This window comes from Lissotriton vulgaris, chromosome 5 (assembly GCF_964263255.1).
Source record: "Lissotriton vulgaris chromosome 5, aLisVul1.2, whole genome shotgun sequence".
In the NCBI taxonomy this organism is placed as follows: Eukaryota; Metazoa; Chordata; class Amphibia; order Caudata; family Salamandridae; genus Lissotriton; species Lissotriton vulgaris.
The window spans coordinates 315,063,195-315,087,466 of record NC_141693.1 but is presented as its reverse complement, the minus strand read 5'-3'; the positions used below and the strand labels follow the sequence as shown (position 1 = coordinate 315,087,466).

Sequence of the window (24,272 nt, the reverse complement as noted above, 5' to 3'; positions counted from 1 at the left end):
GTGGATGTCTGTTGCTTGTGGATGTCTGTTGCTTGTGGATGTCTGTTGCTTGTGGATGTCTGATGCTTGTGGATGTCTGATGCTTGTGGATGTCTGATGCTTGTGGATGTCTGATGCTTGTGATGCTTGTGGATGTCTGATGCTTGTGGATGTCTGATGCTTGTGGATGTCTGATGCTTGTGGATGTCTGATGCTTGTGGATGTCTGATGCTTGTGGATGTCTGATGCTTGTGGATGTCTGATGCTTGTGATGCTTGTGGATGTGTGATGCTTGTGGATGTCTGTTGCTTGTGGATGTCTGTTGCTTGTGGATGTCTGATGCTTGTGGATGTCTGATGCTTGTGGATGTCTGATGCTTGTGGATGTCTGATGCTTGTGGATGTCTGATGCTTGTGGATGTCTGATGCTTGTGGATGTCTGATGCTTGTGGATGTCTGATGCTTGTGTATGTCTGATGCTTGTGGATGTATATATGCTGCGCTAAAATTAGCAAAATAAATATGCTGAAGATACTGCATGTGACATGTATTGCGTAAAAAGCGCTCAACTTCAGCCTTGAAAAGCCAGTTTCAGTCTCAGTAATGTTGCCAAAAAGCCTCTTGTGTTTCTGGGAAAATTACTTAATCTCTTCGTGCCTAACGAAATGAATGTGTAGTTAACACCACCTTCCCAGTATAGAAAAATACATTATGTGAAAGCATTGGCTATCGTACTTTCAAACAGCAAGCTTTTATAAAAACTTTTACATAGAGCAGTTTTAAACTTTAGTTCTCGCGCCGACGGCACACTTTTATAAAGACTTCACATGAAGCATCTTTAAGTTCTCTTTTTACATTTTGATTAAATCGTGACACTTTATTTGCTTAAGGCGAATAAGCTGAACATTTGCTAACTGTTCCTAAACTGAAAGCAGACATGGTGGGGCCTGCTAAGTATCTTCTAAAGTGTCCCTGATATTTGTAACAGTTTTTAATCTAATGAAAGACGAAACCGTGTTAATGGCTGTAGGGTGGGGGAAAGGATGTCTTGAAGTGCCTAAATGCAAGCAAATGGCTCTAGGCTGGGGGAAGGGTCTGCTGGACTAAACTGCGTAGGTGTAAGCAAAGCGAACAAATACAAAGGCGAAATGGGATAGGGAATACGTACAAATCTGCTGTACTGATGCAAACATAGTTTAGGGTAGGTGAGCTAGGGGAGGCAGTGAGAGAGAGAGTAGGCAAGGCAGGCGGCTGGGGGCATGTGCACGCGCTTTTAAGCTCAATGCGCATGCGCATTGAGCTTAAATTTCTCGTGCACTGCAAGGAATCGCCACGATTCCTTGCAAGTTGGTTCAAGAGTGGATAAGCCCCCATAGTCTCGCAAGCTCGATGCGCATGCGCATCGACAGGCGAGACCTAAAAATGGGCTCAGTGGATGAATACAGGTACTTAGTACATGCTTCAGGGGAAAGCCAAACACAAGAAGAGGACATGACGCAGGCATGCCTTGGCAAACAGGCGGAAACAGATGAGAGCAACGCTTAAGCTAACAAAAGTTAATGTATTGGCGGGCTGAAAGAACACTATATGTAAATAAAAGGCTTGCAGAGACCGCACATGTGCTGTTTAGGCGAAACCTAATAAATGGTGGTAAATATTCATTGTCGGGATAGGTTTCTAAGAATTGCAATAACTGCTACAGCTGCTTTACTTTCAACTGCTTATATTTTATTGACCACATGAATCTTTTATGGGAGTCAAAGCGCATCACAGCAGATGTCACTTCTGGTTTATATTATATGTTAATGCATTTTTAATTCTAATGCGTTGGTTAGTTTATAGGCATCAATGCGAAACTTAAATTACAGTTCTGTGCTGCATTTTCTCCACTGCTGAAGTGAACCAATGTTTGTGCTCCTGCATATTTTAATTGATCCTACTGTAGATAGGTTTGGCATCCATGGGTTATTAGTGCAAATGTGTGCTTCGTTATAAGTGCCACAGGACATGTACCTCACCACCCAGCTTCATTGCTAATTTGATTGCCGAGTTGCTTGCACCGTTTTACTGTGTGCATCTTGAGTGCATGGAGGTACGAGAGGGGAGTATGTGATGTTAACTGTACTTTGGTGTGTTGCAACATTGACCACACTCCTCCGTTGGACATAATTCATCCATTGTCATTCTTTTGGTTGTTAGCCACACGGTAGGGATTGCGGGTCCTAGGGTATTTGATGCCCATATGCTGGTTATACGGAGGGTGCATACTCTACTGGGTTGAATACCTGCGCTCTTTGTGGGTATAGTGGATAGTCTGCTGGGTTGAAGGTCCCTGTCATGTTTGCATGGAGGGTGCTTGCTCCACTTGGTTGAATGCCAGAGTGCTGTGTGTGTAGATGGTGCCTGCTACACTGGTGGTGATGACCATGTGCCTTTGTCTGGAACATGCATGCCCCACTGGGCATGATGCCCACACAGATTATTGGTCTTTGGTTGTGTGAGCCATGCATGGCTGTGCAGTTGTTGCCTTTGTGAGGGGTGTGTGAGCTTGCTTGTGTTGTCATTTGACCTGTGTAACTTTGTATATGATGGGGTTTCGGTTGTGCATATTTCTTGTATGGTCTATGCGTGAGGCGTACGTTTTTATTTTTGTGAATTATAAGTCAACCAAGTTTTGCCAGTAGGTGTTCTGTTTCTTATCTTCTTCTAAGTTCTTGCACTTGGTTGTGCTGCTGTTCTTTTTCAGGTGTAAGATGTGTGCAACCCGGTCATCTGTTCTAGCATGGAATTAAATGTTGCGAGTCTTGAAGTGTTAGTGGTGTCCTTACTGGGAGTGTTCTATATCTGTCATTAGCAGTTTGTCTACAGCTGGGGTCTTAGCTGGGTACATTCTAGCTCTTGATGGGGTTCCCTTACTTGTAAATTGTTCCGTAAATAAAGTACCTGGTCCTGCTGTACCTACTTCTGAAAGACCACAAAGGCCCTAATTTCATTGGGTCTAAAATGCATTCTAATCTGATATGGCTTTCATGTCCATGTAGTTCTCATCGACAAAATATTTTTTTATAGCAGTTTGTTGTTGAGATATTTTGTGGACAATAGCAATCCTCGCAGTGGACTTTGTGTCACTCCAATGCTTTTCATTGGTTGACTTTTTTGTCAGTCTCCTTTGCTTCCTTCATATTCAGTGTCTTTCCTTACTCTTCTTGGTTTTGGCCCTCCCGGCAGCATAGCATCCTTTTGATGACTTGTATCTTTCCATGGCTCACAACAGCAATTATTTTTTTATTTCTTTGTTCATGCACTTCATGGGAGAGGGTTTGTTTTATTGCTCTCTGCCACATGTGCTATTTTCCTGGCTGACATCTTGCTCCATCCACTCCCTCTGTTACTCTCCTCCTCGTCCCACCCCTTGCTCCAGCTGGTTCATTACATCTCTGTCCCTCTCCATCCTGCTCACCTTTTAAAATATTTTTAGGTCTCGCCTAGTGATACAGCTCATGCGCTGCACGCCATGGCGAGACCTATAGTCGTTGGTTTCTCGGCCAAAGTGGGACAAGAGATGGCACGCGCGGACAAGAGACGTGCACTCCGTACGCATGCACATCTGTCCTCGTGTAGGGCTGGCGTTTCAACACAGCGCGTGCATGGCGTGCTTTCACTTTCCCTCCCTCCCTCTGTCCTCCTAGTTAGTTTCAGTGTTAGAGGAGGGGGGGGTGAAAGCGTGCCATCTGCGCGCTGTTTTGAAACGCCAGCCCTACGCCACTCTCGCTGGTTTTACAAGCCTCTTCATAGCTGCCAAGGTTTCAGCAGCACACCAGCTGTTTACTACAGATTCACAACAGCCGGCTTAAGAACAGATTTGACGGTGCCAGGGGCACCACGATGCACCACATTAAAGCATTAAAAGCAGCTGCGGGCATCTCCAGGTACGCTAGAGGCAAACCATTTTAAAACAAATTTACTCCACCATTCTTTCCATGATGAAACGTTCTGCCTTTTAAATATAAAATTGGCAACAATTATGCTTAAAATAATACACGCTTTCCGACTAGTTTTAGCACAGTAAGGTGGGTGTATAATTTAGCTTGAAACAGTCAAAAAATGTATCCCATTGCGTTAAAAATAGTGCCAGAAATAAATCTGTTGCGCTTAAAATAAGAACCAGGAATTAAATCCATTACCAGGAAAGTCAGGGGACCTTTGCTATCGAATTTAGATTAATGAGGAAATATATCACAGTGAAGTTAAAATAGTAAGTAATGAAAATGATGACATTTATTTTCCTTTATTTAGAATAACAGTAGGACGTTTTTTAAACAAGTTGAACTTACTATTTCCAATTGTTCCTGAATTCTGTTTCTTATCAGTAAGTACAGGGCCCAATAATATTCTTACGAATCTGCTACTAGAGTTGCCAAATGCCAAGACTTCCTAGTCTTGATTACACCTCATCTTTCTTCCACTACATTTGTTTCTTTATCTCAGTCTTGCAGATTCTTTTTTTTTTTATCCCTGCTTTCTGCATTTGTCACTATTGTCCAGTCTTTCTCTTCCTCTTTTCTCCCTTACTTGCCAGTCTCTTGATCTGAGTTGGAGACCGATGATAAGTATCTACCAGTCCTCTAAAATGAATACCGGCTTTCCCACCTGCAACCATCAGCACAAAATAAGCACTGTTGTGTGTCAATATTCCTCACTTGGCAACGGCTGGGGGATTTGCCAAGTTATAGTGCATTGGCATTGGACTTACAAATTTTGAAAATGTTATTCCTGGCTTGGCAAGTTGACGCTATGTGTAATGTTAGACAAATTGCATGAAGAACATGTGTCGAGCTTCGATGTAAACTGTGAGCGGTTAGAAGCATCCTTGGGATAAAATGAGGCATTATATTGCTGCTGTTCATTCTGTCTATTCGTGGAATGTACTGTGTTTGAGCTTTAAAGCTCTCCCTTTTAGCCTGACTGGGCATCTGATTCATCCATGCCACATAAAACAAGCATTTGCAATGCAATAGGTCTCACATTTACGCGAGTTTGAGCTATTGACATTGCAAATAAAAATGCCTTTTATTTTTGCTTGTTTTAAAAACATATATAAAAGGCATTGTTATTTAGAATGCCAATAGCTGAAACTCTTGTAACTGCGACACCTATTGCATTGCAAATGCTTGTTTTTTAGGTGTTCAGTATTTCCCACCCAAATCCTCCCAGCCCTGCCAAGCACCTCCAGTGCTACAGTGCCCCTCCCTGTTAAGCAATTTTGCCCCGCCGTTTCAGCGTCCTACCTCCCGCTCCTATTTTTTCTTTATTATAATATTATTTTGTACTCCTTTTCTTCTTTCTGCCATATTGGAGCTAGAATCTGCAGCGTCATCACATATGCTCGTGCATGCTTAGTGACTCATATGCACGCTTGTATCATAGTGGTACTGTGGGTAGTGTGGGTTTTATCTCTTTTCCAATACTGTTTAGAATCAGCCAAAAAGAAATTGAAAAACCCTAAAAGTCAGCTTATTCCTTTGAAGGACCAGATCTACTGGCCTTGCAAATGTTTGTTTGTAAGGTTATATCAATAAGTCAACATGCTTTCAATCCACTGTAATTATGGTTCATTTATTCTATCCATTTAAAATTATTTTTTTTTATTTTCCGATAATTTTGGTCCCATTGGACTTGTTTGCAGAAAAATTGTCAAATCACTACCTTCTTCGGGTGAAGTCTGGCATGTTGATTTTCACGCAAAAGTGTGCAGGAGAAAAAAGTTGAAGGGATTACACAGCAGTAAAACCTATTATATATACAGAGATTCAAAGCAGCAAGCTTTAAAAACAATGTTTTACTATTAATATAAGTGCACCAGACTAAGCTCAAAATGTTAGTCTTGACCCATTTAATACATTGTTAAAGATTTAGATTACATTTTTACTACATGTACTTTCACGTCCTCATGTGGGTTTTAGGTGGCGTTTGCTATACTTCAGAATCTAAATTCTATCTCTTTCATTTTGATACAGGTGGCTCGTTAACCAAGTTGGCGTACTATTCAACAGTGCAACATAAAGTAGCTAAAGTGAGGTCTTTTGACCACACTGGGAAGGTAAGCGGTTTTGTGTCGGTCTTGATGTGTGGTGTCGGTATCAAATCATTCACATTTGTTAGTTTATTCAAAGCAAGTTGTCTTTTGCGCTTCACACTCACCCTTTATTGATTTGCACTATATTGCTTTTGATCAACCTGCATTGAAATTTTAACTCAAATGGGTATTGGGCCAAATTGTGAACATCCATTATTGACTTCTCTTCTGGAAGTTAATAGGTAGCTTATACATTTTGAGCGAGTTCTATGCATCCGATGACCAGAAATATGTGCTTTTATGTTTTTTGGCCATTTCATCTATTATTCCCTCATCTAGTAGTGGTCCTGAAGCTGGTAACTACTGGTACAAATGTAATTTGCATGTTTGTGAATGTTTCATAAACCCACCCCATGCGCACCATGCCACCCCAGTTTAGACCCAACCATGTGAAAATCAGTCTGGACTCTGCTCCTCATAGGAACAGTCCAGCCATAACTGCCAAGCCAGGTCTTCCCTGGACCGGAAACAAGCATCCCGGGACCGAGTTTGGGGTATCGACCTTCATTCACCAGGCTAGCTTGAATCCAGTGGCACAATGAGCACGGAACTCACATCTTGGCATTCCCATCCTACTTAGGCCGAAAAGTGCTACGCAAACAAATGATGAATGGAAAGCTGAATGAATGCTGAACAAATCAAACTTTCACCCCCAGTCAAGAGATCTGGGTTAAATCCATTGTTGTTTTGCTGGTGAGCAAAAGAACGATGGCTTAAACCCAAATCTGTGATTGGGTGTGAATGTTTGAAAAGTTCCAGCACTCCGTCCATCATCTTGTGCTGCTATGACAATGTAGTAAAGCCATTGGATTAAATTATAGAATTATTCAGTAAAAATCAACTGGATTCACAAGAGCGGGCCAGATGGAATACAATACAGTAAAACAACCCATCCTTTTTTTTTTTCTTTCTTGTTAATCGTCCAAAGTGCCCCTTCTTCCTATATGCCATCTCATATTGTATTGGAGGAACATACTACAGATTTTTTATTTTTTATTTTCAAAGACCTTTATTGAAAATCGTGCACATCAGGTTACAATATGAAACATAGTGCTGCAACACATGACAGAAAGAAATGGAAACATCCAATCGATCATAAACAGTGTGAAGGCAATGATAACTGAGTACAAAGCGTGGGAGGGCGGCAAAAGGCAACAAGCAGGGCGGAATCGGGCATGGGTGCTGCAGGAGGACACAGCAGGCAGGGGAAGGAGGGGTGCCGGCAGGGAGCGCGGGAGAGGACGCAGAGGAAGAGGCATTCCGGGAGAGGAGGTACACAACGAGAGGGCCCCATATAACGCGTGGCCGACCAGTAGCCGGCATTCGTTCCCAAAATTGTTAAAGAAGTGTCTGACACCGCGCAGCATCCTCGAGTTACGCACTCTCCTTGGGTGCGGGCTTCCGACCCCAATGTACAGCAAATCAACAGCATGCGAGAACTATGCGCATAGCCGTGAGATGGCAGGAGGCGTCAGGGCATTGTCTCACCAAGCCGAGTAGGCAGGGCCTGGGATCTGGCAAAACAGCCGAAGAGGTTATCTCTGTAATTATGGTGCACACGTCGTGCCAGCATGTAGAGACCAAAGGACACAGCCAAGCTAGATGAAAAAAGTCTGCCACGGGGGATGAGCACCTAAGATATCTATCACCAGGGACGGGCCCCATTCTGAATAGCTGAAGCGGGGGAACGGTTCAGCTGGTGTAAATATTTAAAATGGATAAGGCGCAGGCGGTAGTTAGGAGACAGGCATTTAGTCTGCTTATAACAGTACAGCAAAACACACAAGATGATGGACGGAATGTTGCACATTGGCAAAACATTCACCCCCAGTCACAGATCTGGGTTTAATCCATCGTTATTTTGCTCACCATGCCACCCCAGTTCAGACATGGCCATATGCAATTCAGTCTTGACCCTGTGCCTCATGGGAACAGTACAGCCGGAACTGCCAAGCCATGTCTTCCCTGGACCGGAATCAAGCATCCTAGGACCGGTTTCTGGCTATCAGCCGTCATCAGCCAGGATAGCTTGACTCTAGTGGCGCAGTGAGCACGGGACCCACGTCAGGGCATACCCTTCCCACATAGGGCAAACAGCAAAACACACAATATGATGGACGGAATGTTGCACATTGGCAAAACATTCACCCCATTCACAGATCTGGGTTTAATCCATCGTTATTGTGCTCACCATGCCACCCCAGTTCAGACATGGCCATATGCAATTCAGTGAATGTATGACATTGTTCTCCATTCTGTCCATCAACTGTTGTTTTTGCATTTGTCACCCCGAGTGGGACTGGTATGCTCCGACGTGAGTCCCGTGCTCTCCATGCCACTGGAATCAAGCTATCCTGGCTGATGAGGGCTGAAAGCCCGAAATCGGTCCTAGGATGCTTGTTTCCAGTCCAGGGAGGACCTGTCTTGGCAGTTCGGGCTGGACTGTTACCATGGGGCACAGGGTCAAGACTGATTTGCATACGGCTGGGTTAAAACTTGAATGGCATGGTGAGCAAAAACCGATGGATTTAGGCCCAGATCTCTGTACTGGGGTGAATGTATGACATTGTTCTGCATTCTGTCCATCAACTGTTGTTTTTGCATACAACAGTAAAGCCAGCTCTCTTAAGAAAGATCGATGCCTATGTCTTCGCTCCAGGCCGTGCGGGCACGATCAGCAGCGATAGGGGAGGCCGCTAGCTTGGTGGCATAGAGCTTAGAAACCATTCTATCCGGAGATGGAGAAGTGTATGCCTGGTCAAGGGCAGCCATCGAAGGAGGGGGGCTGCGGGAACGTGGAATGCAAATCCCGACAGGACGCTCTAAGCTGGTAATTTAGCAGTGTGTCCAAAGGGCCAGACCCAGCGGTAACGAAAAGAAATTGGCACTGGGGTAGAGGTCAGATAGGCTGGTCAGACCCGTTCCAGCCGCCCGCCTCACCTATCCTGCAGTGTGCAGTGAGGGGGAAGCCGGGTGGTATATGACAGCATGGCACCAGCGGAGAGCGAGCCCGAGCCCGAATATTTGCGAAGACCATCCAAAGCCCTGCGCAGGGTCTCCACCGTGTCGATTTCTCCAAATGGTGGCTTGGAAGGGGCGAAGATCGCTGCCTGTAGAGGCAAGGGGATAGGAACATACTAAAGATAAAGTGGAAAAGCATAATGCAGTTGTTGGGAACTCAATAGGTTAACCTTTCCCACCACCACTAGCCCATGTTGGCTAACCCCCAAAGCAATGTCTTTGGACTATGATCTGATTATATGACATAGAATTCATTGTAAGTATTAGCTGCCAAATAAGAGGCAGAAAGTTAACCTATTTTCAGTAGCAATGCACGTGTATTGGATAATTCTAGAGCTTGGTGACAGACACCAAAGGTGGGCCACCGCCTCCTTTGCTCCCCCCCCACCCCTTCTACCAGAGTTGGGAACGCTTAGAACTTCCATAGTTGAGTGGAGCAGTCTGGTAGGAAAGCCACATTCCAGAAACCCTAGACTGAGCTACAACTTTACATGTTAATGCGCTGGGAGCCACTGTAAATATTCCAATATTGGGAAATGTTTGTCAAGACCAGTTCTAGTAACAAGATGTGCTTCTGATGCTATTGAATACTTCTTTGCACTTTATATTCTTGGCCCTCAAAGATGTCGATACAGCAGTTGAGTGTGACGGAGATAATTGATCTATGAAGTTGCTTCACTACAGGGATGTAGAGTGGGCAGGACACCTTGGGAGATGTGAAGATTATAGTGAAATATAGCAACAATCTGGGCCTCAAGTTATCATATATTTCAAGTCATAACTGACTTCCTAGACACCTGTGAAGGAGATGAAGAGTCCAGTCCTTCTGGCAGAACTCAAAGGGGGAGGGTGGGTGCTGATTGGGAGTTAGATGAATTATTTGAAAAACCAAACAAACCCTTACCTCACAGCCAGCTCAGTTATCGAACTATTCAAAATATTGAACTGGTTTTGACATCTCCACCATTGACAAACTCCAGGCAGGAGTTGGTCAGATAAAGGGACAGGGTGCGGCAAGGATCAGTGGGAGTGGTAAATGAGGAAAGAAATAAACCACTTAAATGCTTTTTCACCCCCCCCCTTTCCCAATGAACATTGGCCCGCAAGAATGATATTGATTTACCATACACGTTGTGAACTTTACTGCAGGAATCGCTGCTTGTCCAAGGCATGATATTACTGACTGAGTAACATACGTCAAGGTCATTAGTTCTTTGTGGAATGTTCTAGTTTGCTATTTTTGATCATTAGAAAAGCACAGTTTTATGTCTTATCTCTTGCCATTTATTTGCTTCCTCACTTAAAAGTGAGACGAGCAGTACAATTGCTCGATTGCTGAACTTTTTAATGGTTGTTACAGATAAATCATTCTATCAAGTTAAGAAGTTAGTCTTATTTATAAATTCTTTAATGTAGTCTTCTTGGCGCTATGATGCATCTATCAGCTCTGTTGGTCACCAGCAAGTTGTTTGTCTGAGAAATCCCACGTTCCATTCCATATTAAGCTTCCTCAATGTCACGAGTTCTTCTCGTCTGAGCCCAAAACAACAATATAAATGTTTCAAATCACTGGAAAACATGGAACTTCAGATTTCTTAGTGATATTATTAGTGGTGTTACTGTTTTTAGGTCGAGCGTAGCGAAGGACCTTTTGTTGGCGTGTTTGGGGGAATGTGAGACAGCGATCGCCCACGCGCCTCGCTGTCTCAGATTCCTCCTCGTGGGCGTGCACGGCGCCGTGCCCATATTCCCGTGCGCACACAGCCAACCCCCACACCACACAGACTGAAACAGACTGAAACACACGCGCGCACACCCGTCTCCACTGCAAACCTGCTGGTTACTTTCACTTTCCATCTCCCCACCAGTCATCGGGCTCTTTTTACACACATATGCATGCATGCATGCATGCATACATACATACATACATACACCCACAGACACAAGCGCACACAGACACACGCGCACACACAGACACACGCGCACACACAGACACACGCGCACACACAGACACACGCGCACACACAGACACACGCGCACACACAGACACACGCGCACACACAGACACACGCGCACACACAGACACACGCGCACACACAGACACACGCGCACACACAGACACACGCGCACACACAGACACACGCGCACACACAGACACACGCGCACACACAGACACACGCGCACACACAGACACACGCGCACACACAGACACACGCGCACACACAGACACACGCGCACACACAGACACACGCGCACACACAGACACACGCGCACACACAGACACACGCGCACACACAGACACACGCGCACACACAGACACACGCGCACACACAGACACACGCGCACACACAGACACACGCGCACACACAGTCACACGCGCACACAGTCACACGCGCGCACACAGTCACACGCGCACACACACACACGCGCACACACGCGCACACACACATACACACACACACACACACACACACGCACACGCGCACACATCCCCCCCCCCCTCACACCCCACTCACCGAGTTCTTTTCGTGTGTCCCTCTCTCCCTCGGCAGGCAGCGGGTCATTCTCAGCAGCAGGCGGGGCTCTCCACGAGCACGGGAGCCCCGCTAGCTGACACGCAAATCTTCCGGCTGACGGGCACAGGAGCGCGGGGTAGGTTCCCGTCTGCTTCCTGTCATTTTGCGGCCCCGCCCCCGTCCCCGTCCCAACACAGGTTGCCTGGCTTCCTGTTCAAGCCGGGCTGCGGCGGTGAGTTTTTATTATTTCATGCGACTAATTTTAGTGTTTTTATATAGCGTGGACTTTACCCGAAGGCGTCAGAGCGCCTCACAAAAGGGACAGTAAAGATACATGAGGAGAAAATTACAAGTGCGCAAATTACAAAAGCAAATGTATAACAGCTGTGAGCCCGTGCCTGAAACGGTATGAAAACAGCAGTAGGCCTGAATTATATATTGGCAAAGCCAACATCCCTTTGAGGATGGATTATTATTGCACGGTGTTAAAACCAATGACCGACTCACTTGCCATTCATTTGATCTACAGTGCATCGCATCCCATAAGCCCACTGCTTCGAAATCAGACTGCCATATGGGAATCATATTTTCCTTGCTGCATCATTATTTTCTATTCATGTTCAGAAGCAAGAGGTCAGCCACCTTGGATCAGAATAGAAACAATAGACTAAGCACAATACTATTCCAAGACAGCCAGACATGCTATGTATATTTTTGTACCTATTTTTATTGTACGCACTTGCCTGCCAAAATTATATGCTACATTGATCTTTTTCTGCTTTTATTATTTTAATTTATCCTGCATATTTTTCTTGAGAATATGAGGGTGTTTTTGTGGGTTCGTAAGTGGATGAATGCAAGAATGAGTCAGTTGATGGATGGATGGATGGATCAGTGCAAGCTTGAGTGGCAGAGCGCACGTGTGATTGGGTATGGAGACCTAAAATTCACCAGTGACCGAAGTGGCACTTGCAACTATGAGCCAGACGTTTTCATATTGCAGATGCTTCGTAGCGTTGTAGATGCTGTCACAGAAAGTTTCTGTCCCATCCTTATAACCAAGCTGCAGGCAGTTTGTGGGTAATCAAGCAGTACCCTTCAGTGAATGGTTATGCGTGCTTCTGATCTTTTGCTATTTTCACGCAGACTGGTCCAGCAATGTTCTTTGTCACAAGTGTCAGCAGAAAGGCAAAGTGTGGGTGGAAGGCGGGCGTGAGAGTCCTCTCCCATAAGCAATCCAAAGCAAAATCACAAGCCCAAGGGAAACTGCCCGCTTTAACACCTTTTAATATACACACGCCCACGCGCACGCTCTTTCTCTCTTCCCCCTCTCTCGCGCACACACACAGGCACTTACGCACACATGCATTCTCTCTTTCTTTGGTGTGTAGTGCCGAAGTACCATTTATTCCTGCTAGGCACGGTAAGCCATTCATGGGTGCTTTTATTATGATACAAGGACTCCTTGCTCTCTGCCAGGCCTCTAGCACTTGTGGCGTTGTGGGGGTAGTTACAGTAAGACCTTCACTGGTGCTTTTAGCTTCACTGTGGTATGATACAAGGACCCCTTTGCTCCCTTTCAGGCCTCAAGCACTGGTGCCTAGTGGTGGCAGTGCGCAGTGCCGAAGCACTTTTGCCTTCTGCTATGCACGGTAAGGCATTCATTGGTGCTCACTGCTTTCAATAGGGCCATGGCTTGACAGCAGCCAGGCCTTTGCTCCCTATCAAGTCTCCAGCAGTGGTGGTGCATCATTCATTCCAGCTGCTCAGGGCTGGTGCCTGTTAATGATTCTCCTGCAGCTGCGGAGTCAGCAGTGGGTGCGTTTGTGAAAGGCTAGGGTGGTGTGTGTGCGTTCCCTCACACCTTTTCCTGCTCTACTCCATGCTCCCGCTTGTCCCTCGTGTGTATATTACAGAGGTCCGAAAAACACAGCATTTGAAATACCTAAAACACAGAAATATTGCATGAGAACCGGTGCCGCGGGGCGCCTTTCCTCTCATTGATAGGATATACCCGCTCTCCCTACAACTCTCTCTTTTTCACGCACACAAGCTCTCTCCCTCTCACACACTCATGCACTCACACACGCATACTCTCTCTCTCCCTCTCCCCCTCACACACACATGCACGCACTATCTTTCTCACACACACATAGGCACACACGCACGCTCTCTCGCACTCACACACACGCATACTCACACATGCAGGCTCTGCTCTCTTTCTCTCGCCCTCACACACACATGCACACTATCTCTCTCTCTCTCACACACAAGCACGCACACATGCACATTCTCTTTCTCACACACATGCAACCAAACACACACGCACAACCACACACACGCACAACCACACACACGCACAACCACACACACGCACAACCACACACACGCAGAACCACACACACGCAGAACCACACACACGCAGAACCACACACACGCAGAACCACACACACGCAGAACCACACACACGCAGAACCACACACACGCAGAACCACACACACGCAGAACCACACACACGCAGAACCACACACCCAACCACACACCCAACCACACACACGCACAACCACACACACGCACAACCACACACACGCACAACCACACACACGCACAACCACACACACGCACAACCACACACACGCACAACCACACACACGCACAACCACACACACGCACAACCACACACACGCACAACCACACACACGCACAACCACACACACGCACAACCACACACACAACCACACACACACACGCACAACCACACACACGCACAACCACACACACGCACAACCACACACACGCACAACCACACACGCACAACCACACACACGCACAACCACACACACGCACAACCACACACACGCACAACCACACACACGCACAACCACACACACGCACAACCACACACACGCACAACCACACACACAACCACACACACGCACAACCACACACACGCACAACCACACACACACGCACAACCACACACACGCACAACCACACACACGCACAACCACACACACGCACAACCACACACACGCACAACCACACACACGCACAACCACACACACGCACAACCACACACACGCACAACCACACACACGCACACCACACACACGCAAACCATACACACAAAACCACACACACACAAAACCACACACACACAAAACCACACACACACAACCACACACACAGCCACAGACACCCACAACTGCACCCACAACCGCACACACACACACACACAACCACACACACACACACAACCACACACACACACAACCACACACACACAACCACACACACACACAACCACACACACACAACCACACACACACAACCACACACACACAACCACACACACACAACCACACACACACAACCACACACACACACAACACACACACACCCACACACGCACACCCACACACGCACACCCACACGCGCACACCCACACACCCCCACCCACACACCCCACACACACACACACCCACACACCCCACACACACACACACACACAACCACACACACACAACCACACACCAGGATAGCAAAACATAGCATAACATAACAAAACAAAGCATAACATAACATAGCATAACAAAACACAGCATAGCAAAACAAAACACAGCATAGCAAAACAAAACATAGCATAGCAAAACAAAACACAGCATAGCAAAACAAAACACAGCATAGCATAACAAAACACAGCATAGCAAAACAAAACACAGCATAGCAAAACAAAACACAGCATAGCAAAACAAAACACAGCATAGCAAAACAAAACACAGCATAGCAAAACAAAACCTAGCATAGCAAAACAAAACATATCCTAGCATAGCAAAACATAGCATAGCATACCAAACAAAACATAACATAACATAACAAAACATAGCATAGCATAACAAAGCATAACACACACAACACACACACACACAACACACACAACCACACACACAGCCATCTATCTATCTAACTATCTATCGCCCTCACTCTCTCTATCGCCCTCACTCTCTCTATCGCCCTCACTCTCTCTATCGCCCTCACTCTCTCTATCGCCCTCACTCTCTCTATCGCCCTCACTCTCTCTATCGCCCTCACTCTCTCTATCGCCCTCACTCTCTCTATCGCCCTCACTCTCTCTATCGCCCTCACTCTCTCTATCGCCCTCACTCTCTCTATCGCCCTCACTCTCTCTATCGCCCTCACTCTCTCTATCGCCCTCACTCTCTCTATCGCCCTCACTCTCTCCATCTATCGCCCTCACTCTCTCCATCTATCGCCCTCACTCTCTCCATCTATCGCCCTCACTCTCTCTATCTATCGCCCTCACTCTCTCCATCTATCGCCCTCACTCTCTCCATCTATCGCCCTCACTCTCTCCATCTATCGCCCTCACTCTCTCCATCTATCGCCCTCACTCTCTCCATCTATCGCCCTCACTCTCTCCATCTATCGCCCTCACTCTCTCCATCTATCGCCCTCACTCTCTCCATCTATCGCCCTCACTCTCTCCATCTATCGCCCTCACTCTCTCCATCTATCGCCCTCACTCTCTCCATCTATCGCCCTCACTCTCTCCATCTATCGCCCTCCCTCTCTCCATCTATCGCCCTCCCTCTCTCCATCTATCGCCCTCCCTCTCTCCATCTATCGCCCTCCCTCTCTCCATCTATCGCCCTCCCTCTCTCCATCTATCGCCCTCCCTCTCTCCATCTATCGCCCTCACTCTCTCCATCTATCGCCCTCACTCTCTCCATCTATCGCCCTCACTCTCTCCATCTATCGCCCTCACTCTCTCCATCTATCGCCCTCCCTCTCTCCATCTATCGCCCTCCCTCTCTCCATCTATCGCCCTCACTCTCTCCATCTATCGCCCTCACTCTCTCCATCTATCGCCCTCACTCTCTCCATCTATCGCCCTCACTCTATTGCATCACCACAGCATCACTCAGGAACACCACAACATCACTATGCACTACCATAGCATCACTGAACGCCACAGCATCACTCGGCGCCACCACAACATCACTCAGCGCCACCACAGCATCAATCTGTGCAACCATTCAACAACTGGTTCAAATATGTTCTCTCAATGTTTCAAGCTTTATTACAAATGTCACAAAAAGATGTTAATATTTCACTTCTGTTCTTGGATTTTCGTCACAATAAAATACACTGAACATAATCTTCACAAAAGTTATTTACAAAAGTTTAAGCTATTGCCATTATAAATTACAATAACTTTTATTTAAGTATTCATTATTAAAACAAATTAAAAGCCATTGTTATTTGTAATAGCAATACATCTAAGTCACGAAATACAACACATATTGCATTACAAATGCTATAGGTGTGACATGTGCGAAAGTTTATAGCTATTGGCATTGTAAATGACAAAGCTATTAATATCTCTATTTTCAAAACCAACACATACATACAAAAATTGTCATTTACAATACCAATAGCTCAAACTTTCCTAATGCGAGACCTATTGCATTGCAAATGCTTGTTTTATTCCAGTCCTGCACTTAGACATGCATTTTGTGCTAATATTTTAGTTTGTATGATCATTTATCATCTTTTGCTCATCATTATTTTTGAGCTTTTAAATGGATGTGATGAAGGTGATCGGTCAGTCCTGAGTTCCTATTCGGGCGCAATCTCAAGAGGAGTTGTGAAAATTCAAATACTGAAATCGCTGGGTGCCGATAGAAGATCAGGCATTGTCTCTATGAGATGCAGCTGGTAAAAGGATTTGAAGGAACCGTGCCCTGTTGCAATGGATGTTCAAGGAGATATATCTGAGAGCCTCCCAGATTATCCCTACCCAGTCACTAAGACCTGCATAAATTGCTGGTAGAAGAATTGGAATAAAAACCTACTTATTTGTTTGTGGGGAGCAATGTTGGATGCTCTCTTCAGTCTATTTCAGGTAAATGAGCACAAAGACCTTAAAGACTCAATGTACAAAAGCATTTTGTGGTGGATACAAACCTTGGGATTCATAAAGTCTTAGGGTTTCAGATTACAAAGGTTTGCTTTACGATGTACTAAAGCAGTTTTGTTATGGGGAGGAGCCAGTGGATGCAATTGAATAATTTAAAATTGTAAAACAGAACAGTTACATGGGTGAAATTAGAAACCTGTTTTGTGTTTAAAACAAAGGACACTTTTGGAATTCGAAGAAGATGGATCAAAATGTTAGAACTTCAATGTTCTTTTTTTTTTTTTTCTCCATAAAATGTTTAAACTGGAATAATTGAAAAGGTGAAGGTGGACATTACTAAATCGAATAGGATTGTACGAAAGCGCATAGAGCCTGACTCCTGCTGGCCTTGTGATGCACCTCACCACACTTCGAGCTGACTTCATCAAGTAATTTGCCCAGCAGTTCTTGGTCTCTCACGACAGCGAGCGATTACCGTTGTTTCTTGCGGGACTCCTTGGGATCCCCTATTACGTTTTTTCCAACAGAACCGCCACAGGTCCTACCTGATCTGCCCTTGGACCTTGCCCCACCTGGATTTTCGACAGTGCGCCCTCTCGCCACGGCCATATAAGTAACCGTAACCTGGTCCTGATGATGGTCCAAATACCTCTACAAGCTGAAACGCCGAAGACTTTTACAGCGGAACTCTCAGCGTTCCCCTCAAGGATACCCTACTTGATTATTTTTTTATTCATTACCAATTATTGTTCGGGTTATCCTAAATATGTACATTTTACCTTCACTCATTGCTTTTAATCTACTCCTGAGGCTTGAGCCGGGAGGCTGTTTTTATAATTTGTGCTCTGATTTATTCACAATCTTCCCGTGTGTCCGCTCCCTCCCCCTTGCACTGAATTAATAGTGTAGAATTATCTGCCACATTAGCGCCGAACGCGGAATTGTACTTTGGCTATATTTTGTACTTAAAGACAACAAACTTGCCTGCCCTGGGAAGCGGTCGATTCTATGACCGGGATCAGGTGGGACAAAAGATAGGCTGTGAGTCAGGCAGCGGCCATCTTTGTGAGGGCTCGCGCTGCACGTCGCGCTATCGAGCGCTTAAAACCAGGAAAATCCAGCAGAAATCTGATTGCTTTTAATCTACTCCTGAGGCTTGAGCCGGGAGGCTGTTTTTATAATTTGTGCTCTGATTTATTCACAATCTTCCCGTGTGTCCGCTCCCTCCCCCTTGCACTGAATTAATAGTGTAGAATTATCTGCCACATTAGCGCCGAACGCGGAATTGTACTTTGGCTATATTTTGTACTTAAAGACAACAAACTTGCCTGCCCTGGGAAGCGGTCGATTCTATGACCGGGATCAGGTGGGACAAAAGATAGGCTGTGAGTCAGGCAGCGGCCATCTTTGTGAGGGCTCGCGCTGCACGTCGCGCTATCGAACGCTTAAAACCATACGTCCATGGCTCCGCGCAGCGGACGCGCATTGCGTGCGCGCCGATCGCGCGCCGGAGTCAAGCCAGAGTCCTGCCCGTCTGCGCCCGTCCGCGACCAGGCGGGGCGCGGGGCAGGGCACTCTGGTTCTAATGTCATCGATCTGGCACCCTATATGGCGCACACTCACCAGCAAATCCGCTACACACGCGAGACTTTACTTGAAATAGGTAAGACCCCTATCAAATCATGCTGGCACTCCGCAGACCCCAGTGCGCTGCCATCACAATGCGCTATATGCAATTATCGCTTTTATAATGGTTCTAATTCTAACCATCATGTACCTAATCTAAAATTGATGTTGCTTAACTGTAGATCCATGGTTAAACACAAATTGGAACTTCATGACCTATTACAGAAACATGACTTTGATGTGTTGTTTCTAACCGAAACCTGGCTAGAAGAATCCTCATCCCCCGAAATACTCGAGACAGTCCCTCTGAATTACAGCTTATTGAGAATTGATAGGCCCATACAGCGAGGTGGAGGACTTGCAATGATCTTTAAAAAAGAACTGGAATGCACCCTCACCAATAAGGGCATCACTAACAGTGAAAGTGGTACTTTCTCTATTAAAGTGACTCCCTATATGACCATTACTGGGCTTCTCATTTATCGGCCCCCTGGCAACGCCACCCCCTTCTGCAACCAGCTAATAGAAACGGCGACGCAACTAGCTATTAAATACAACAATTTTATGATTCTAGGCGATCTAAATCTCCATTTTGAAGATTCTAATGCTAAGGAAGCCCAACTACTTAAGACTGCCCTACACGCTTTGGGGATAACACTGCTCTCTACCTCCCCCACACACAAACATGGCCATCTTCTTGACCCTATCTTTGCCACCTGGGAAGGTATTGATATACAACCCCCTGTCCCAATTATCTGGTCAGACCACCATATGATCATTCTTAACATACCTAAGACCAGGACTAAGAACACTGTCAACAAACCCCTGTATTCTAAGCGGCGTAACTGGAAAAATTACACCCCCGAACGTCTGATTGACGAATTAAAAACCCACCCCCCTCCCCAAGGTCAGTCCTTACAAGATACCTGGAACAATTATGAACTATGGTTGAGTAAGGCGCTCAACAAAATTGCCCCATGGACGTGCAAGCCCCCAGCCAGGAGAACAAAATCTGAACCGTGGTTTTCAGAAAAATTAAAAATTGCTAAAGCCCGATGTAAAGCGACTGAAAGAAAATGGAGAAAGAACTATTCTACGGAACTTAAGGAGACCTACAAACAAGAACTGAAGTCTTATCAGAGACTTATAAGAGAGGAAAAAAGTCTCTTTTATCAAAACAGAATTGAAGAGGCTATAAATCCATCTAAAGAACTATTTCGGATTTACAAGGAACTTACAGACACATCGAGTTTGGATACGCAGGACACATACTCTAACGAGTTATGCGAACAAATTGCGGACTTCTTCGTCAATAAAGTAGAAAAAATTCACGCTACTTTCCCCACTCCCCCCACATCTGGTAAGGAAATACCCACACCTCAAAAAACCACTCTCACCCAATTTTATACTCCCGACAAAGAAAATCTGTCCAGCATAATTAACAGTATCCATTCTGGCTCCCCTAATGATGTGTGTCCGTTAGAAAAGTGCAAAGACATCATGGACCATACTCTTATGGATCAAATAAGTCAATTGATTACCCTATCTTTCAAAGAATGTTATGTCCCGGAGGCTTGGAAAACCGCTCAGGTCATCCCTCTGAAGAAAAAACCCAACATTCCGGTCACCCAATTTCAAAATCTCAGGCCGATATCTCTACTGCCTCAATGCGCCAAGATAATTGAAAAAATAGTCAATACTCCACTCATGGCGTTTTTAGAATCAGAAAACATTCTCCACCCCACTCAATCCGGCTTTAGACCCAACTATTCCACGGAAACAGCTGTTTTGTATTCCACGGAATGTATCCGCAAGATGATGGACGAGGGTGACACAGCAGCGTTGGTCATGCTTGACTTAAGCGCAGCTTTTGATACTGTGCTACATGCCACGCTGCTGTCCCGTCTTTCAGACATCGGAGTAAAAGACCATGCTCTGGCGTGGATGAAATCTTTTCTCACTAAGAGATCTTTCCAGATACATTGCCCACCCTTTAAATCATCTTCTCGTGACGTGAGCTATGGGGTTCCACAGGGCTCTAGTTTGAGCCCCACATTGTTCAACATCTATATGGAACCCCTAGCTCAGGTCATAGAGAACTTCGGGGTGGGCATTGTCAGCTACGCCAATGACACCCAGCTTATGTTTAAGCTCACTCCTGACACCGAGAAGTATGCTTCCAACTTCTCGGAGTGCATGGCTGCTGTCGCCATGTGGATGGACAGCAACTGCCTCCGGCTGAATGGAGACAAAACAGAGGTGCTAGTGATAGGGAAGAAAACCTCACTATGGTCTCAAGCGTGGTGGCCCACAACTTTGGGCGAGTGCCCTCGCCCTGTTGAGAAGGTCAAAAACCTAGGGATCATGATCGACTCTGATCTATCAGGAAAATCCCATGTCAATAAAATCATAGGCAAATGTATCGGCACATTAAGAATTCTCAGAAAAATCATCGACCTCATCCCTACTGAAGCCAGGAAAACTATCGTTCATGCTCTTATTACTCCTCATCTGGACTATGGGAATGCTCTCCTTTTAGGTTTGAACCAAAAACATCTCCACCAGCTTCAATGCCTACAAAATGCGGCCGCCCGCTTAGTACTGGGTCTTCCTAAAAGAACATCAGCCAAGGCGGCATTGTCCAAATTGCACTGGCTCCCCGTTAGGGAGAGAATCAAATTCAAGAGCCTCTGCTATGCCCACAAGATAGCCCACAACAAGGGTCCCACCTATCTAAGAGGCCTCCTGACCATCCACCGCCCTACCAGAGACCTTAGGTCCTCAGGAATGTCTCTATTCAAACTCCCTCGCGTCCACAGAGCGAAAATTGGTGGCTGTTCCTTTCGCTACCTCGGAGTGAAATATTGGAATGCCCTACCGGTTCACTTAAGAATGGAACCTTCAGAAACTCTTTTCAGAGCTAAACTGAAAACCCATCTCTTTCCTCAATAAGCCTGTGATGATCTCCATCCGTTCCCTTCTCGATTCTTTGTGAGTTTTTTTCAGCAATCAGCGCGGGGATACACAGCTGTGCAGCCATGCGCTTTAAAAATGTTTTATTATTATTATTATTATTACTCACCTTTTGCTGCGCCCCTTTATATCGCTGTACATACTTTCTCACGGGTCACTTGCGCGTCACAATTTTTCACGAGCACTTGTGCACAGTATCCCACAGGGTACATGCCATTTAATGGAACGCAGTGTCACTCTTTCATGTGTTTGTCCATATGAAACTAAATATGTCAAATATGTATATTCACTAAAATACAATTTGTGTTACAAACGAATTTTGTCTCCCTGGTTTTCTCCCCTTTCGATTCCATTCTCCGCAACTAATTGTGCTACGTGTAACTGACCTAGCTATATATTTATGATGTACTAAAGCAATTTTGTTATGGGGAGGAGCCAGTGGATGCAACTGAATAATTTAAAATGTTAAATTGTAAAACAAAAAATTATGTGGGTAGAATAAGAAATATGTTTGGTGTTTAAAACAAAGGACACTTTTGGATTCGAAGAAGGATCAAAATGTTAGAACTTCAATGTTTTTTCCCCCTAAAATGTTTAACCTGGAATAATTGAAGAGGTGAAGGTGGACATTACTAAATCGAATAGGATTGTACAAAAGCGCATAGATGTAGGTATGAAGAGTTAGGTGTTGTCATTTTTTTTCTATGCCTGCAATCATTGTAGACCTCCATCTGTTGATATAATATTCTTGAGTCTCTGATACAATGTTTTCGGAGCTGTTGCCGCGGCCTAGATGACAACAACTTAAACCCCCCCCTCACCCCCTTCCCCCGAAAGGTCTATATTTAGAGTTCCAACGTAGTATTTGCAGGAGTAATATTTCACACCAAGTACCATGAAACCCCCCCCTTGACAGTTGCTGTAGTCCTCTTTATAGAAGGCTCACGTGAGTTCATGCCCATCGCATGTCGTTATCCTCTCCAAACATTTCAACTGTTTTGCATCTACATGGTCAGCGACGGCTACCGCCCCCCTCCCTGTATGCCCACAACAACCCAGAACACAACGAAACTGAGCATGATTTGTCTTTGGAAGGCGGGGGGTTGCAAAACCCCCCGGCCGTATTTATTAAGATACAAAATAATAACATTGTTAAACAAAATATACAATTTTTATGCAAAATTATTCAGAAACATTTAGATACATTTATATCGACAATTGTGATCGGCTAACCTTAACAAGATTCTAATACAGCTTGTTTCCTAACCGAATCTAACATCCTCATCTGAAAATTTTACATACTAACATTGATGGCGATATGGCAAGGTCGCTAACCGGTGTCAGGTCTTTCAAGCTGCGCCCGTTAATTACCCGGTCCACCCATGCAGCCGAGCCCGTTAATTACTCGGTCCACCCCGTGAACTCCATTTAACCAGTGAAGGAGGGCCCTAACTTGCGTTACCAGCTGCCCCTGAAGTTCTAGGAGGGGCCAGTGACCCCTCCTCCCCCTGGGCGGACACCTCCAAAGGATGATGCCGCCCCCTAAGACCTTAAAATAGCTGCTCACCGGTCATGACCTTACCGCATGACCAATACCCTAATAAATACGACGACCTGTGGGAAAAAAGGAACTAAAGGACAGCTACACTATCTACAACACATGTATGACATACAATCATCAAGCTACTATGGGGAAAAAGGGCCTAAACAACAGAAAACATTTAACAATTACATTTTACATTTCTCCATGACACGAGAAGCAAATACTCGATACATGACATGTGTACACAACTCCCGTCTACACAAACAGTCTACTGACATTTCTGCTTCAATTCAACATCCTAAGGGAAAAATAACTTAATTAATAACAAAAACAGGTATACATAATGCACAACACGGCTTTGTTCCAGGGATGGTGGTTGGGGAAAATTAGGAGGCCCCGAGCGCAGGGCACGACCAGTGTGGGGGAGCGTCAGGCTACAAGAAGGGCCTACTGAGCGCCCCCCCTCCTTTATTCCCAGGGACGCGGGGAGAGGGTGGGCTGCCCCCTCCCCTCACCAGTCGACGCCCGCCCCTCTGAC

General features: G+C 45.6%; 1 protein-coding gene across 1 annotated transcript in view; it reads left to right on the top strand.

Moving 5' to 3' along the window:
- PANK4 (pantothenate kinase 4 (inactive)) overlaps positions 1-24,272 on the top strand; it is a 482,323-nt gene that overhangs the window by 114,870 nt on the left and 343,181 nt on the right. The window contains exon 2 of the mRNA XM_086921549.1: positions 5,996-6,078. Within this exon, the coding sequence (XP_086777675.1) occupies positions 5,996-6,078 (83 nt within the window). The remainder of the gene's footprint in view (positions 1-5,995; positions 6,079-24,272) is intronic.